At 40.7% G+C, this 17,777-nt stretch overlaps 1 protein-coding gene and 1 long non-coding RNA gene across 4 annotated transcripts in view; one reads left to right on the top strand and one right to left on the bottom strand.

Moving 5' to 3' along the window:
* The window catches only part of LOC121643423, a 3,982-nt gene extending 604 nt beyond the window's left edge, over positions 1 to 3,378 (top strand). Inside the window, exons 2-3 of the long non-coding RNA XR_006011108.1 lie at positions 393 to 395; positions 3,298 to 3,378. This is a non-coding gene — a long non-coding RNA (uncharacterized LOC121643423). The remainder of the gene's footprint in view (positions 1 to 392; positions 396 to 3,297) is intronic.
* Positions 1 to 17,253, bottom strand: part of ids (iduronate 2-sulfatase) — a 17,332-nt gene extending 79 nt beyond the window's left edge. Inside the window, exons 1-13 of one of the 3 annotated variants that reach the window (XM_041990838.1) lie at positions 17,079 to 17,253; positions 16,603 to 16,739; positions 16,327 to 16,504; positions 16,122 to 16,210; positions 13,736 to 13,936; positions 7,597 to 7,767; positions 7,387 to 7,513; positions 6,861 to 7,031; positions 4,782 to 4,888; positions 2,500 to 2,616; positions 1,386 to 1,496; positions 1,133 to 1,258; positions 1 to 233 (exon numbers count right to left, since the gene is read on the bottom strand). The exon at positions 1 to 233 is cut by the window's left edge and continues 79 nt beyond it. In XM_041990838.1, coding sequence (XP_041846772.1) covers positions 153 to 233; positions 1,133 to 1,258; positions 1,386 to 1,496; positions 2,500 to 2,616; positions 4,782 to 4,888; positions 6,861 to 7,031; positions 7,387 to 7,513; positions 7,597 to 7,767; positions 13,736 to 13,936; positions 16,122 to 16,210; positions 16,327 to 16,504; positions 16,603 to 16,739; positions 17,079 to 17,151 — 1,689 coding nt within the window. In that variant the 5' untranslated portion in view covers positions 17,152 to 17,253 and the 3' untranslated portion in view covers positions 1 to 152. Of the gene's footprint in view, positions 234 to 1,132; positions 1,259 to 1,385; positions 1,497 to 2,499; positions 2,617 to 4,781; positions 4,889 to 6,860; positions 7,032 to 7,386; positions 7,514 to 7,596; positions 7,768 to 13,735; positions 13,939 to 16,121; positions 16,211 to 16,326; positions 16,505 to 16,602; positions 16,740 to 17,078 lie in introns of those variants that run through there. The other 2 variants (XM_041990839.1, XM_041990840.1) reach the window with 2 other exon arrangements.
* Between the last annotated feature and the right edge of the window lie 524 nt (positions 17,254 to 17,777).

Here is a 17,777-nt window from a genome sequence, read left to right as displayed (position 1 = left end):
AACCAAGTTTATACAATAAATATGGATATCACATAATACTGAGTCATCTATATTATATTAGAGCACATAAACAGCATTTAGGCCTTTCCCCTCTTTCATCCTTTCACTTTCCCTTTGTCCCCCTCTGTCCATCTGTTGTTTCATTCTCGTCCTCACACCTTCGCGCCACTCGTCTTCATCCCTGCTGTGAGATAGTGGAACTGCAGCTTCATCCTCGTCCGCAGACTCACATTCTGGAAGACGATCAACAAGTAAATAAATGAAGGATTGAGAAGAAAAAGAACAGAAAGGAACCCAAGTGATCTGCATGAATTATTGTTCCTTAATATCTCTCTACATACATGTCTAGAAACCACAATCAGTATGGCCGTCGCTCTCATTCTGGTGCACAGATGGTCCCAAGAGTGAGAACAGAAAAAAGCTTTTAAATAAGCTGCTTCTTCACTTTGAATAACTTACCAACTGATTTGAAATGAACAGAACTGATCTCTCTGGGGGAGATGAAGCTGATTTTAAGGTCTGGAGAGGAAACCTGCATGATTCATCCCGTGCTGCAGTCCATGGACCTCATGTTGGCTGCTACCTTGTGTTTGATAGTTGATGCCTGATTGTCTTGTGTACATTATAAACTTGTGGTTGTGCTGCCTTCTCAGCTAGATCACTCTTGGAAAAGACATTTCTAATCTCACTGAAGTTTTTATCTGGTAAAATAAATTACTGTTTTGTGTTGCTAAAAGGTTTAATTTGGCCACCATCATTTTAAAGATGTTAAACAACATTCAAAGGTTCAACGCCTCCAAGTGGCAGCAAATGATTGGTTGTACCTGATGTCATGTAAGAAAACTGACCAGAGTTGTTGACTACTCTTTAAGAGCCTCTTCAAAAGGTTACCATTATATTATCTGGACACTGGATTTAATGAGCTGATTACTGGTATCTGGATCAAAATCTACTTTTTCTAATAATTTCTCAGTTTCTCTCCAGTTAATGGTGGGGGAGGTGGGGGGTGCTGACCTTTGATGACTTAACCTTAAATTTTTAATTCCTTTCATAAACACAAATATTTGGCATAACTTTTTGTGGGTGTGTGCATGGAGGGGGGCGTCTAAACTCAGGTTAGAATGGAACTTACTTGAGGAAGGCTGGTCATCTTCCTCATTATCACACCGTGGTCAGACGCACTGTAGACGTTGGTGTCCTCACCGGGGTCATCTGCTAACATGTACAGCTCTCCAGCGTGGACGTCTGATACGTTCACCTGGATGGAGGGAGACAACTAAAATCTGACTCTGTCCTGATGTCTGAGGTGTGACGAGATGTTTCAGGCTTTCACACAGACAGGAAGGTGAGAGGAAGCATCGTCATGCTGTGCAAATGAGACTCACCTGAAAGGTTTCAGGGTTGAAGCCCAGCCAGAGTGTGTACCTGTAATCCCAGTTGCGTAGGGAGTAACCCATCACCCTTATGTCTTTAAGATCAGGGAGGTCAGAGTTCACCTAAAAACAGTAACATGGAGAAGGACGCATGAAGCATTTTTATCATCTTCTTTATTAGACCAGTGTACAGGGGGCAACATGAGATACTACAGTACAGAAGATCTTTGGACACACCAGGAAGCAGCAATGTGAACATGTAGTAGAGCAACATGAAGGAGAGAAACTCAGCTACAAGACTCGACCAAGCATCGGCATCCAAACCAAACACAGTTCAAACTGGAAGCAGTTCTATGGGAATGTAAGAAAAGCATGAGAGCAGCTCGGTCCACTTTAGAGCTTCTGCTCATTTCTACACACAAACTTTGAGGTGAAAAGTTTGATTCCAGCTCTAAAAACTCTGCTGATGTGTCTCCTATGACTCTGTCTTTGTTTGAAATGAACCATGAAGGTCCTGCTGGTTTCCATGGAGATGAAGGAGGTTTTATAGTGAAGGATTCACTTTTCCTATCATAGACTATCTTGGTCTTCACTTCTTCCTGGATCCGTATGGTGTTTCTGAGGTGAATGTGGGGCTATCCCTGGATCCTCCTGACTGTGTGTGTGTTGTGTGTGTGTGTGTTGAGATTATCGGAGCCACCTCACACAGTACGAACAAAACCTTTCAGTGCCTGATTTTTTATCTTCATGTGTAGGATCTCTAACAAATAAAAAAAGCTCTTCAGATTTAGAAATTCTTTGTGTGTACCAGCCTTAAGCTGGTGAGCGAATATCAGGCTGCCAAACTGTTGCAGACATGAACCCTCAGCAGGTGCAGAACTCATGAATATTTCAACTCAACGACCACGAGCTTGAAGGCAGCAGCTCTGGTGCAAGCGAGGCTCAGGGTCAAAGAGCAACAGTGTTTAAAGAGGCACGTAAATGTCTGACCTTTATCCATTTTCACACTTGGAGTTTATAATCAGCTCACTGAAGGTACCAGCTTTATTGTATGAAAATCACACCAGAGTCCAAAACAAAAACTGAAGCGATTAAACATTTATATGCTTTTGTGGAGAAACTTTACCTGTGGGGTATCAGCGGGCCGAGGATACTGACTAAAAGCTATGAGCTCTGCGTTCTTTCCTTTTTCTCTGTGTCGAAATGTGTAGGCCAGGTTACTTCCTTCTGTGCATAACTCCACCTGAAAGCAGCAACACACACCACAAAGTGAAGGAAACAAGGCGTCAGTCAATTGGATCCAAACACATCAGGCATGTTCGGATGTGAACAGCTCTTCCTTCATTTTGCACGGTCATGTTTACAAAATCACGTTTGAACTCACATCACATGACACGTAAAATATCACAAATATCACTTCTACCGTATCAATGAGACTGAGAGCGAACTGGATCCATAGATGTTGATTACAACAGCCCCATGTGGAGAGCGAGTCATGATGAGCTTAGGAATGAATGTCCTTTTTGAAATAAAAGCTTTGTTTGGGTTATGCTACAAACAGGCCGAGTCTTGCAGGCTGTTCTGTGAGGCTGAACATAAACAGTCCTGCTTTGAGCCTCCATTAACCTGTTACTCTGATTAGCAGTTTATATGTTTACAGTAAAAAGGGAGTGAAACTAAATGCTGCTTCATTCTCAGTGAGATTAAATATAACATGTCATGTAGATATTTAATCTGTTAACAGTTATTTAGATCTGCTACCAGTTTAGTGACACTCTGCATTACCATTTATAAAACTGGAGGTTATTGTGGCTGGAAGGAAATACTTTTTAGCAAATAAAACACCAACTAATTTATCAGCTCCACCCGTTTAACTGGTTGCTAATATAAATATGTAATCAGCCAATCACATGGCAGCATGTAGTCACGTAGACATGGTGAAGACGACTTGCTGAAGTTAAAACTGAGCATCAGAATGCGGAAGAAAGAGAATTTAAGGGACTTTGAACGTGGCATGGTTGTTGTTCTGAGTATTTCAGAAACTGCTGATCTACTGGGATTTTCACACACAACCATCTCTGGGGCTGGTGATGGTCAGGTGAAACACCATGAAGTTCTGAGGTTTTCTTTCTGACTGTGCAAAAAAAAAAAGATCCAAAGCTTCGAGGATTCAATGGACCCCAGAACAGTGACATCTGGTGGTCAACTGAAGTTATAGCAACTTCTCATGAGTACAACCAAAGCACCCACAGTTTCAATTCCAGACACTGAACTGCACCAGAAATTTGACTGGATGATAGAAAGGCAACAGGAAGTCCAATCCGCACTGGTTCCAACCAAGGTCTGCAGAACATCGTCTCTGAACACACAACACGTCCAGCCTTGAAGCAGATGGGCTACAGCAGCAGAAGACACACTGGGTGCCTCCTGCCAGCTAAGAACAGGAAACTGAGGCTACAATTCACACACACTCACCAACACTGGACAATAGAAGATGGAGAAACGTTGCTGGTCTGACGAGTCTCCATTTCAGCTCCACATTCAGATGCTCGGCTCAGAATCTGCTGGAAACATCATGAAAACATGGATCCATCCTGCCTTGGATCAACGCTTCAGGCTGCTGGTGTAATGGTGGGGGGAGATTTTCTTATCCCACTTTGGGCCCCTTAGTACCAACGTGGCCTGGTTTAACCAGCACAGCCTACCTCAGTATTGTTGCTGACCATGTCCATCCCTTTATGACCACAGTGGAGCATCTTCTGATGCTACTTCCAGCAGGATAATGCACCATGTCACAAAGCTCAGATCATCTCCACCTGCTTTCTAGAACATGACGATGAGTTCACTGGACTCCAACGGCCTCCACAGCCACCAGATCTCAGTCCAGTAGAGCAGCTTTGGGATGTGGTGGAACGGGAGATTCTCATCATGGATGCAGCCGACAAACCTGCAGCAACTGTGTGATTTTTTTTTTTTACTCAGCCATGTTTTCCACCTGGCAGATGCTGAGCTGTAATCCTCACAATGAATTATAAATCCAACCCAGGGTCTCCTCCCTGCTTGGCATATCCCAGAATATCATCAAGTGAATACACATGTGAAACATCTCACTCAGACTATGTGCACTATGTACAGTCTTTGTATATATTTTAGAATGTTTATGTTTCTGTTCATTTGTTTTCTTACATTCTGTTTACTTTAAATCATGCTGCTCCACTGTGCCTTTTAAAATTGCCCCTCAGGGACTAATAAAGTTTACTGAATTGAAAGACACCATCTGAGCTGACTCCTTTTAATCTGAATCAGCCGAGGCGAAGGTTGGAGCTGCATCTTTCCCTCAGAACTACAAATATCAACCCATCGTCTCTGACAGAGAACTTTGTAATCAAGTAAGAAATGAAATGATACCTGGAAAGAAACATCCGGGCAGTATTCAGGTGCTTTGAGACCAGCGAGGTAGGAGACGGTGGCAAAGACGTCCACCAGTTCCACCACGTTTTTTATCACTTTGGCATCTAAGAGTGAGAGAGGTCACATCGTTAGTGTCATCTGAGAGCAAACACAGTCAAAACATTAACAAAATACTGTTTTTTTTAACCCTTAAAACTCCAAGCCATTTTCTGATATTTTCTCCTTGTTTTTTCTTTTAATGTATAAATGCATGTAGAAGCTCAGCCTAGTTTTAATTACAGACAATTTACATTTTTTCCAGGACAGCCTTAGCTGTCAGATTATGAGGCTAAAATAATGTTAAATTAACATATCAATAGATATAGCAGCATAAAAGCAGAATTTATTACTAACAGAACTTTGTAGAAATAACACAGATCAAAAGTGACCAAGCCTTTTCTCATCTCATCGTTCTCTCAAGTCTTTCAGGAGAAAAAATATTGTTATTGAAACAAACACACAACAGAAACTATTTCCATGTTTCCACTTTTTCCTCATTTCCAGTTATTCCTGCTACTATTTACCTGCTATCCTCACTAAACCAACTCCAGCTCAGCTGCTTTGTGGCGCCACCGTGCATCAGAAACGTCTTCTTGGCTTTATTCCAGCCATAGAGGAGCATTATTTTTCTTCTTTTCACACACACATAGAACTTTCTGCTCACTGGTTGATCTTTGGCTGCTCCTGATTGGACGTTACCGTCAATCTAAGCTCTCTGATTGGTGGAAAGTCTGACAGGAAGTGGCTTCATCATCATGTCCAGGTCTAAATAGGAGGTTACTTAGCACCATAGTGGTGATAGTGATGTTTTTTTTTTATTACAAAAATGTGATAAATAAGGCTGTTATCATGGATCATTGTGGATTTACCAGATAGTCTGAATAAACCTACATTTAGTGGCTGGATTGTAAACCTCCTGGAAGGGATATAAACGCCTGGAAAACTGACATAGACCACCTAAAGCAGAAGTTCCCGACCCCTTTTCACTGAAGACCCCTTTTATGCAACTACCAAAAAGCCATTGACCTCCTTACCTTATGCTAAAACTGTGCTTTGCTTTGTACTTTTATTAACCATCACCATGCCGCAAATGATGCTGGCTGAGTCCTGTGATGAAACCAAAGTTGAGGTCAACAAATAGCCTTATTTTTTGTTTTGTTTTATTGGGACAAATCATTTGCACGGTGACGTTTCTCAGACATGACGCTAAAAATAAAAAATAAATAAAAATCAAGGTTACCTGGACAGACATATGCTACTCCACTACTGTAGCTCCACCAGCTCACTGCCCTCACTAAACCACAGGACATGGACGGAAATTTATTGGATGCACAAGGTGAGATTTCCCAAGTAACTTTTTACTTTTGACTCAAGATAGACGTTTTAAAATATTATAGCACATTTTTAAGACCCAGATTTTTTCACTTTGGGACCTGGTTTTAGAAGTTTGTGTTTTTAGGGCCCAAAACAGTTTCCATGTGAGCCAAACGTCCAAATGATAAAAAGTTAAGTGTGTACATTTCAACTTGTCTGTGTGGACATGAGCTTAATTTTATCAAGCAGGTTCTTTACAATAAAAAAAAATAAAAAAAAATTGCAGACCCCATACGCTTTTTGGGGACCCCAGGTTGAGAATCACTGACCTTAAGGGGAAGAAATCAATCAATTTACCCCACAGAGTTACACCCTGTTGTTCCTGAGACATTGTTGAGAATAAACCAGGGGTGTCAAGCTCTGGGCCCTGAGGGCTGAGTCCTGCAGGTTCTAGATATTTCCCTACTCCAACATACCTGATTCAAATCAAATGTCTCTCCTCAACAGCTTGTTGTCAACTTCCACTCAAGTGTGTTGACCTGATCTGAGCCAGGTGTGCTGCACCAAGAAACATCCAAAACCTGCAAGACAGCGTCCCTGGACGACCGACTTTGGACACCGCTGATATAAGCGATAGTGCTCAGACGATCCTTTTTGTGACTTCACATCCATCATGCTTTATACTACAGTAAAAACATCTTATCTATATATTAATTTGCTTACTTGTGAAGCTGTGATCCGATTGCCTTAAAACATCAATAAAGGGGAAAGCTGACTCTCCCGGCCAGTTGAGGATGGCAGTGAGACCAGGAACGAACATGATGAGCGGGACACGCGTAGTCACGTCAAAATTTGAGTATTTAGCCCATTCTCCGTGCTCACCTAGAGACCAGCCTGCACCAAAACAGATTAAAAAAGAGGGATAAAACACTAAGGCTGAAGGTAAAGATGAGTCAGTAATGTTTTAGTGTTGGGGATACATGAGACTATTCCATCTTGTTTTCATTTAAAAATTCATTGAGCTTTAATATTAAACACTTGCAGGAAGTATTCAGTTTAGCAGACTGGAAAACACAAGTCAGACAGCTTTAAATAAATAAATAAAGGAAGTGTTGCAGACAGGAAACTGATGGAAAGGTGATTGTAAAATTAGATGCCACAGCACTGCCATCTGGTGGTCAAAGACAAGAACAGCAAGGGCTGTGTAATTTTTAATGTGCACAGGGGAAATCATCACACATTTACTAACCGTGATCGGAGATGAACACAACTACAGTGCTGTCGGACAGACTCAGATCATCGAGAGCACTAAGCAGCCTCCCAACCTGAGCATCCATGTAAGACACAGCAGCGTAGTAGTGCTGACGAATACGCAGCTGGAAGACGTGAGAAAAGAGCATTATTTGTTTGTAGAAAAAGTGTAGGAAACAGGTCATTATGTAGAGCTTAAAGATCATACTTGGAAGTCTTTGGGAATCGGGCCGTAGGGGAAGCTGATGTTGAGTTTTTGGACATCCTCCCTTTTCCTCACATCCATCCAGGGGTTGTAGGCCACAGGAGGAAGGAGTTTGGGAACATCTGGGTCAGGAGCCAGAGACATTTTCTCCAGGGGATATAAACTCAGATACTCCTGTAATATATTAATATAATAAAACAAAATGTGTCATAAAATAACTCAAAATGGGATTTTTGCATCATAACAAAATGTGACTTTTTTTTAAACAAAGTAAAATTTTAATATAACTCTGACCCTTTTTCCCCCTTAAATACTACTAAGCATTTTTATTATTTAAGTATTTATTATTACTGTATTCAGCATGTACAGCTACCATCTGAACCATCATGATGGGCATCATTTTTAACATGTTTGTTTCTTCATTTCTTAGTAACCCAAGATCAACTTATTCTTTTAAGTTGCCGCACATTTTCTGCATGTTCACACCGTCATTAATCCTCATTCCGTCTTTTCCCAAAGCAACGCTGCTGAGCAAAGACACTTCTTGCAGGACAATAACTTTTCCCACACAGCATGTTTAGCTATATCTGTGCCAGTAACAAACTGTTCATTTAGAGGCTGGAGACTAACCGAATTGTGTTTAGAGTGAGTGAACATCGGTCTTTGTGAAGGCATTATTCAGATTCCAACCAGAACCATTTATTGCATGGTTGCAGTCCAGCCAGAGACGAATTGGCTGTTTGCAGACTGTGGGTTGGCTTTAGCAGCCTGTTGCAGACACACATGAACATTTATCTAAATGCACACTGGAACTTCAAAGAATTGTTTGCAAATAGTAATTATTAGTGAATAGCAATACTTTTCAATCAGATTTTTGACACTTAACGAAGAGTTCGAGTCTGAGAAAGGACGAATCATAAACCGATAATGGTGATACAATCTACCAACACATACAAAGGCATGAAATTGTTTTGTTCACGCTGTGTGAACAAGTTCCTAGCTGCTCCAAACGTGGTGTACAGCAGCTGGTAGCTGACAGGACCCTCTGAACTAAAACTGGTTTCTACCATGTTCACCAGTTCTGAAAGTACCAGCTGATAGACATCTGGTTCAGCTTCACTCTGAAAGGAGCTTTTCAGACTTTTGAGGTGAGAAGTTTCCCTATTGTTTCCTCATGCTTCTCATGAACTTGTTTAAAGTTAAGTTCATTCAGTTGTTTTAAGTTAGAAGTGAGAATGAAAGACTAACCTGTAACTAACCAACTAACCTGTTCCTGGGAAGTCATACTGGGACGGCTGCAGGCGGTGTGATCTGAGTCATTTGGGCTGTTTGCAGGGGGTCCTGCCCTTTCCTAATGACTTTTTTCTTTTTAATAGCAAGGACTTGCAGATATCCTCCCAAACTGGATGGATGCTTTAACTCCACGTTTCTTCAAATTAGAAGAAGTCGATGAGGCTGACCTGGTTTGCAGCGCTAGAATGCGCAATGCATGGTGGGTAAGGTAGTGTGGTGTCGGTGTAGCGCCAACTTATATTCACCTCACATAATCCGAACGAGTTCACGTTCAAGTTCTTTATTTACAAATGCATTGCGTTTAATTCAGCGTTCACATGAACGTATTCACTGAATGCGTTCATGTACAGCACTGGCAGTGAGTCACGTGCGATGGCATCGCCACTCAGTTTGGCTAAAGGTTTAGCATCACTGTGTGTTGTGGAAATTCAGATTCATAGTCATGTGCTGTCGCAGATCTGATGCAGGAGCTATGCCATCACACAATATGCAAGTTTCCCCATCATGACGTGTCTGACAGTGTTTAGCTTCCCTTCTGTTTGACTCGCTTTAAACATCAGAATGCCGTTTCCAGCTTTGTGCTGCTCAGCATGCGTCTTTTCAATGTCGCCTCTATGATGCCGCGCCTTCATCCAGCCTTGGCTGTGCTGTTTTTACAGTGAAAATGTTTAAAGATTACTGAAGAGAAACAGCACAGAAGAGACAGAAGACTGACTGAGCCGTTATGTTTTTACTCCTGATGTATGCAGACGCCTGTTGCTGCAAACACATCCAGCATGTGATCAGGGGAATGATCTGCCACACGCTCTTACACACATCCAGATTTAGTATCTTCCCACTTGATTCAAAAACAATATTAACAAATGAACCTGTTCAGCATCTTATGATCACATCAGTCTTTCCAGCTACTGAACATAATCACAAACCGCAACATAAGTCTTGATGATGAGAATTCAGGGAAGATTCGTCTGACAAACTGACGTTATGGTAACTCGTCATAAAATGCTCCAGCTTGTCCATCATATGGGACAAACTGGGTCTGTCATCAATCCAGCTGTCTGCACAGGCCTTGCTTTACATGTGCCTCAAAATGCAGCACAGAGTTTAGAACAGAAACATATCAGATGTTGAAACAGACATTTTATCTTTTCATAGAAAATGAGCTCATCTTGAATCTGATGCAGCAGCACATCTGGAAAAAGTTAGAACAGGAGCAACAAAGGCTGGAAAAGTAACTGGCACAAACCAGAAACACCTGGAGGAGCATTTAACCATTAACTGGGTCGCCAGACCGACATTGTACTAAAGAATTTGTTCTTAATGTTTTGCCTGGTAAAATAAAGGTTATATTAAATTAGCTTAATTAGCAACAGGTCAGTAACATGACTGGTTGTAAAAAGGAGCATTTCAGAGGCAGTGTTGTGTTCTGTTATATGGTTCAGCACCAAGAGAGGGCGCTATGGAACTGCATGCTACAATGAGTCGTGGCCTTGAAGAGAAAAAGAAGAAGAAACGTTGGACGTGAAACACAATAATGTTCTCCTGTTTGATACAGAGTACCACATTTCCATACCACCAAGGCATGGAAACGACCATCCTGTGGCTGTTTCCGTGCCTTTACCTGCACCTTTCATGCCCTCCCCTGGCGAACCTGCTATCGTCTTCACTATGTGGTTGAAGATGTTTGAGAACTACATGCTAGTTATTGGTGCTACTGGGGAGAGCTGGCCTGACACCACCACCCAGCAGGACCATGATGCCAACCTACAGAGTGCTGCACATCTTGAATGAAGGAGGACTTAAACTAAATATGAGTAAATGTTTAATCAAGCATCTTTCCCAGGACAAACTATATCCAAAGATAGACTATCCCGACAAAGACCGAGTCAGCGAAGTGGCTCATGCATCTCCCCCACATGACACATGCTCTTTGAGATCATTTCTTGGTCTTGCTTCATGGTACAGTAAGTTCATTCCTAGTTTTTCTACTGTTGTTGAACCACTATGTGCCACTCGTAAAGCCTCTACTGACCTGAGGTTCAGCTGACCTGCTGAGGCTGAGTCCAGTTTTGCTAAAATCAAAAGAGTGACACTGGATATTCCTGCCCTGGCACAATACGACCCTGCTTTACCTACTCAAGTGACTACTGATGCTTCTGACTGTGGCCTGGGAGCTGTACTCATTCAGACCCATCCAGATAACATGGAGATAACTGTTGCCTTTGCATCCAGGACACTTTCCCCTGCTGAACATAAGTACTCTACTATTGAACGTGAAGCGCTCGCTTGTGTTTGGGCAGCAGAGAAGTGGAGAACTATCCGTGGAGACATCACTTCATGCTGCTTACTGACATTTCTCCTCACATCTAAAATGGACTGGTCGACCTGCCCTGAGAATTGCTTTGTTTTACATACGACACAACTCGACCAGGCAAACAAAATGTGACAGCCGATTGTCTTTCCGGGCTTCCACTTCCCACCACAGGAGATGCTTCTGGAGTTCCAGACATGGTTGCAGCTGTGTTTCAGCAGTCTGTGAGAGATTACTGATATATACTGAATCTCAGGGATCTACAGCAGCCATGCAGCCGTTTGGACTTGATCACAGAAGATTATTCCATTGGTGAGATCTTCTGTTAACATAAGAACTTTAATGAGACGGGATGAAGAGGGAAAAGATATAAAGTGTGGAAACGTGGAAGACAGGGAAGCATCAGACAGAAATTGAAGCAGCGGACACTTCTCCACATACCCCCTCCCCTCGATGTTACTCTGCAATGCGCAATCCATAAAGAAGAAGATGGATGAGATCCAGGTCAGCGTCACTGATCTGAAGACACAGAGATGCATGTGTTCTTTCACAGAAACATGGCTTACTCCTGAAGATCTGGACCCAACTCTCAATGGTTTTGGAGCACTGGTGAGGCTTAACAAGGGACGCCAACGTCACAGGGAAATCCCAAGGGGGCGGGGTCTGCCTCCACATCAATCAGCGGTGGTGCAGACACATCACTGTCAGAGAGACTGCTGCAGACATTGAGCTGATGTCTGTGTCTTTGCGACCCTATTACTGTTGTATGCATACATCCCAAAGCCAATGTAAAAAAATGCTGCAACAACCATACAAAAAGTAACACAAAAGCTCCAGTCCCTCTCTCTGGATGCTCCTTGCTTTGTCCTTTGTGACTTTAAATCACTGTAATCTGAAACCCATGAGCAACTTCTATCAATATGTCTCCTGCACCACCAGACTTACAGAACTTGGCTCCTCTGATCATAATATCATACTTCTTATCCCAACCTACAAGTCACATCTTAAAAGAGGGAACATGGCCACTAAAGAGATGGAAAAGTGGACTGGGATGCTGTGGAGGAACTAACGGGAGCCCTCAAGGCACCAAATGGGACGTAGTCAAGCACTCCTCTTTGAATCTTGATGACTGATGTGATATCATCTTATATTTCTTATTTGAAAAATTCAATCACCCCCACTAAACAGGTCAAGGTGTTTCCAAACAAACTCTGGTTAAACAAAGCAGTAAGGACGCACTGCACAGGAAACACAAAGCTCCTTACTCCTTGGCTTGTAGTACAATCCAGACACATTTTACTTAAACTACTGTCGGATTTTAATCTTGACGCTGGATTGGTGAAATTTGTGTTGGATTTTTTAAATTACTATACAGGTGAAACTAAAAAAAAATATTTCAGCAGTTCAAGTTAAAGGGGAAACTAATATATAGACTTATTATATGCATAGTGAGAAATTTCAAGCATTTATTTATTATAATTTTGGTTATTATGGCCTATAGCTTATGAAAACCCAATAATCATAATCTCAGAAAATTATATTACATGAAATAAAGAAAAAATGGATTTTGAATACAGAAATGTTGACCATGTGAAGAGTGTAGTCATGCATATATGAGTACTTGGTTTGAGCTCCTTCTGCATGGATTCCTGCCTCCATGCGGAGTGGCATGGATGGTATCAGCCTGTGGTCCTGCTGGGTTGCTCGGTCTCAGGAGTCTCATCCTTCTCTTGGCAATGCCTCCGATTTTCTACAGGGTTCAGGTCAGGAGAGTTTGCTGGCTAGTCCAGCACAGTAATCCTTGGTCATTGAACCAGGTTTTGGTTCTTCTGCCAGTGTGGGCAGGTTTCCAAGTCCTGCTTGAAAATAAATCAGCATCTCCAAAAAGCTTTTTTGCTGAAGGAAGCAGGAAGTGCTCTAAAATCTGCTGGTAGACGCTGCGTTAACTCCGGACTTAATAAAGCCCAGTGGACCAACACCGGCAGGTGACATGGCTCCCACATCAACACAGACTGTGGAAACTTCACATGTGCTGGTCCTTTTACTAATAGAAAACACGTGGAGCATCATGAAAGCAAAAATCCAGCAACCAAGGTCCAGGACTGTAGAGCAGCTAGACTCCTGCATCAGACCAGAATGGAACAACATTCCTCTCCTAAAACTCCAGCAACTGGTCTCCTCACTTCCCAGATGTTGACAGACATTAGCTACATGATGCTAAACATCACCCTGAAACTACGTTTTAGACGTGTTGCTGCCACCAGATTCAATCAGCTCATAAAATGTCTCAGTTTCAACATCTGATATGTTGTTTATCTTCTTCTGGAATAAAATATGTGTTTATGAGATTTACAAATCATTTCAATTTGTTTTTATTTACCTGTTACTCAGGTAACTTTTGCAGTAGTAAACAGATGTGTGCCTGAACGCCTCCCATGCAGAAACATGCAACTAACACGCTACCTCCTGCATCTACTTCAACCAGCACGAACTAATCTTCACAGTCACATGCTGAAAGTGTAACACTGAGTTGTGTACCTGCGGTATCCTGAAGGGTATGTGCGGTTTATGAAAGCCAACGGCCAAGAAGAAAGGTGTGTCGTCGTTGGCGCGACTCTTCAGTAACCTCAAGGCCTCGTCTGTGCTCTCCAGGTCAGGGAGCGTTCTTCCGGGCTGCTCCGTCACATTCACCACGCACAGCAAGTTGGCGTGGAGTTGACCGTCCTCTCCTTTACACATCTGGAAGAATTGAATGTCATTTACATTCAAGTAGGAATCTCCTAACTATGCATCAGCCTGTGTGGGCCCAGCAAAAACAAGACCAATGTTCACCCTCTTCCTGCTCCATTTTAACACTCTTCTCTCTGCCAATGACAAATAAAGCATCTGGTTGTAAAACTGCTTTCTTATTCAAAACAGCTGCTTTTCACAGCATGAAGCAACACCAAGAAATGAAAAGCAACAGAACCAAACCAGGAATTTACAGGCTGCATGGCTTAATCACATGAAACCCTTAAATAACGCTTTTTAAAGACGACTACAGACTCAGATCTGCTCTGGAAGGCAGTCACCGTTTCATCTTTATGTATAAAACTGTTTACATTCACAGTACAAGAAGGAAGCGGTTTGCTTTAATTCCCACAGACTAACAACGGTTCAGATTAGGAACCTGGCAGCTGGTTCATAATAACATGATTAAACTAAATATGATGCTTAGGTTAAACATGAGACATTTGATTTGGGGATTTTTATTTTTTATTCTTTGGCTGTCAGCCCAGCATGAGACTGTTCCTGTTTTAATATGCTGTGGTATGTTTTATTTATTGGTTTTATTTGTTTTTAATCTATTTATTCTTTTAAAATTGCTTATTGTTTTTAAACTGTTTTAAAACAATGAACAATTATTATATTATTTATTCCCTGTTGATTCTTGTATTTTCTGTGTTGCTTTATCTATTTATGTACAGCACTTTGTTTCAATTGTAGTTGTTTTAAAATGACTTTATAAATAAAGTTGAGCTGATTATGTCCAGTCTTGTTTTTTTAACCCTTGTAGTTCACTAAACTTTTGTATCAAAAAGCAATAAAAATTAATAAAATTAATTAATTATCCACTTTTTTTCTCTCAAAATCCTTCAATCAACTTCAGTCCTAATTTAAACTAACAAATGTGTCATTTATCAAATTTGTAACCCTTAAAATGCAAGTTTGATCACATGTCACCATTTTTATGAAAAAATAAGATTTTCTATGATAGACTTTTGGTGGCTGAGTTTTATTTTTAGGTCAGTCTTTAATATACATAAAAAATATCAATAATATTGATGCTTATTTTCTCTACAGCATCAGATTTATAATTTCCTGCCCTTTCGGGTCACTGGAGGTCAAAAAATTCTATAAAAACTGTAAAGATTATAAAAACATCACAGATTATTTTTCCCCATTTATTTTCTCAAATTGCTCAAATCAACTTCAGTCCTAAACAAAACTAACAAATATGAAAGTTTTCAAATTATTTTAGCTCTTTAAATGCAAATGTTAATACATCTCACTGTTTTTATGTATTTTTTTAAGTTTTTTTCCTTCATAAAATTTATGTTTGGTATCTGGGATGTATGTATGTATGTAAGTAAGTAAATTAATTAATTAAAAGAGGGGGTGGCACATTGATCTTATTTTTAAATAAAATGCCCTGCACACCAGCATGTGGAAAATAACTCATTTTTAACATTGTGTGATCCAAATGCATTTAAAGGGTTAAAATAATTTGAATATTTGGCATTTCGTATTGAAAAACAAGTTGGCCAAGCAATTTGAACAAAGGAAGTGGATAAAAATATTAACCAGAAATGTTTTTATAGCAGTTTAATGGCCTGAAAGGATAGAAAAATTGTCCCTATGTGTCCTGTTTTAAGAAAATTTTTAAACTGGAATTACAAAATTAAAGAGAAACATTTTCTAACTAAAATGGTCACATATGAGGAAACACAAACAAAATGGTGGCCAAAAAGTGAGGTAAAAATAACCTGAAAGGACCAAAAAAGGCCTACTGACCTGCAAGGTTTAAGCTGACTGGTTGGTTTTGCTGTGTTTATCACATATTTAACAGTTTGGGTGCAGAACATGAAGAAGAAAAAGATCCACAGGTGTATATAAAACAGCATCATCAGATTTGTTTCCTGAAAAGTTTCCCCCACTTTAACAACGACGTGTTACTGTGATGGAGGGAGAGTCACTAGTGACCATTTAGCCTCTTTAATTCATTTTGACGCTTTAACTGTGCATTAGTTAGAGAATCTGAAGTCAACCTCTGCTGATGCACTTGGAGATGCTAAAGTCAGAACAACCCTGTTAAAGTCAAACATGGTCCTATATTTAGCATGCAGAGCAAAACAAGCATCGCATCACAAAAACGTGTTAATACCTTCTTTTTCTCAAATCTAAATGAAGCTGGATGGTATGCCGGGATGCTCCAGCTGTAGGGGTAGTCGTCAGTGTGGTTAGAGGCAATTCCTAAAACAGCAGCACAATTAGGCAACACGTGATGGGAATATGGTTTTCTGTCAGGCTCATCAATTAGTGGTGAACAGTTTAAAGTTATGACTGCAGCACCTGACTGTTGATCTTACCTGGATGAAACACCTTCCCCACTGACATGGTGAAGTACCCTTCAGATTTAAAGTACTGTGGCATTGTTGTGTAGTTCCCAGAATGGACTCTCCAGTAGGAGTTGAAGTCATAGAGTCTGGTTGTGTCTGGTCTGCGACCAGTTAACAGGGATGTGCGGCTGGGAGCGCACACAGCTTGCTGGGAAGAGACATGGACGCATATTCAGACATTTCAGTGAGGTTAAACTTTCTGAAATGTTTTTACAGTTTGGGACAGTAAATGTAAAACGCACTAACCTGAACATATGCATTGAGAAAAACTTGACTTTTGGATGCCAGCTGGTCAATGTTGGGTGATTTAACCAGTGTGTCTCCATAGCAACCGAGTGATGTCCGCAAATCATCTGCCACGATGAAGAGGACATTTTTCTTTTCTGGACACAAACAAACGGGATGTGAAACAGATTGTAAACAGGGAACGGAAAATAAAAACAGAAGCCAAGAGGTTTCACTTCAGTAAAACTCAAACTCAGCACAAAACAACTGAGTGAGTAAATTTAATTAACGGCTAATGCTAGCATGAGCCACACAGTAAACTAAACATTAAGCGCTAATAAACTTTAATGCCAGCTAACGAAGTTACAGCCTGCCTGAAATCATTCACATAAATAATAATGATTTAAAAATGTAACACAAATTGGTTTAAAATTAATTACAGCCAACCAGATTTAGCTCCAATCACTTCCCTAAAACTATATCTAAGTGTAATTTACCTGTTGTCGCATTAGCAAGTGTCACTGTGCAAATTACCAGGAGAAAAAAACATTTACAGACAACTACGAACATTTCTACTCTGAGGACACGAATAAAGCTGCTATATCTGCGCTACGTTTCGAAAGACCGAACAACTCAATTGTGTCTAATGTAAAAACAATCAAAGCGTGTCAGTGTTGGTGTTTAAATAACTTCCTGTAAATGAGTCATCACATTTCTGCCTTTTCATTGGTCCGTTCAGCAGTCGCTCCGCCGCGAGGGGCTGATTAACAACTTAATTTAATTAATTTACCTGTGGTCTAACATATTAATAATGAGGCTAAACTAATTAACCTGTTTATACATGTACAGTTCTACATTGGAACATCAAATAGACTTTTTTTGGCCTCTTAATCAAATGATAACTTCCAAATTTGTCTTTTTTGCGGTATGTTCAAATTGTTCAACAAATATAAAATACAATTTTGAACGCGTGTGGGATCTGACTTAAAAGTTAATACATTTCGACAGCTGTCTGTTTTTATTCTCCAAGAATAAACCGGGTTAACATTGTTTATTACCGGTAATCCCTTAACTTGACACCCCGAAGAGGAAAAAGAAGGAAAGACGACTTACTCCTCGCCAAATCGCCTTTCTTGTTTGGTCTTCTAGTACCAAATCGTCCGTGAAAAGGGACCATGTTTATGTACAACAAAACA

This window comes from Melanotaenia boesemani, chromosome 7 (genome assembly GCF_017639745.1).
Source record: "Melanotaenia boesemani isolate fMelBoe1 chromosome 7, fMelBoe1.pri, whole genome shotgun sequence".
Lineage (NCBI taxonomy): Eukaryota > Metazoa > Chordata > Actinopteri > Atheriniformes > Melanotaeniidae > Melanotaenia > Melanotaenia boesemani.
The sequence above is the reverse complement of the archived record's forward strand: the minus strand, read 5'-3'. Positions and strand labels throughout refer to the sequence as shown.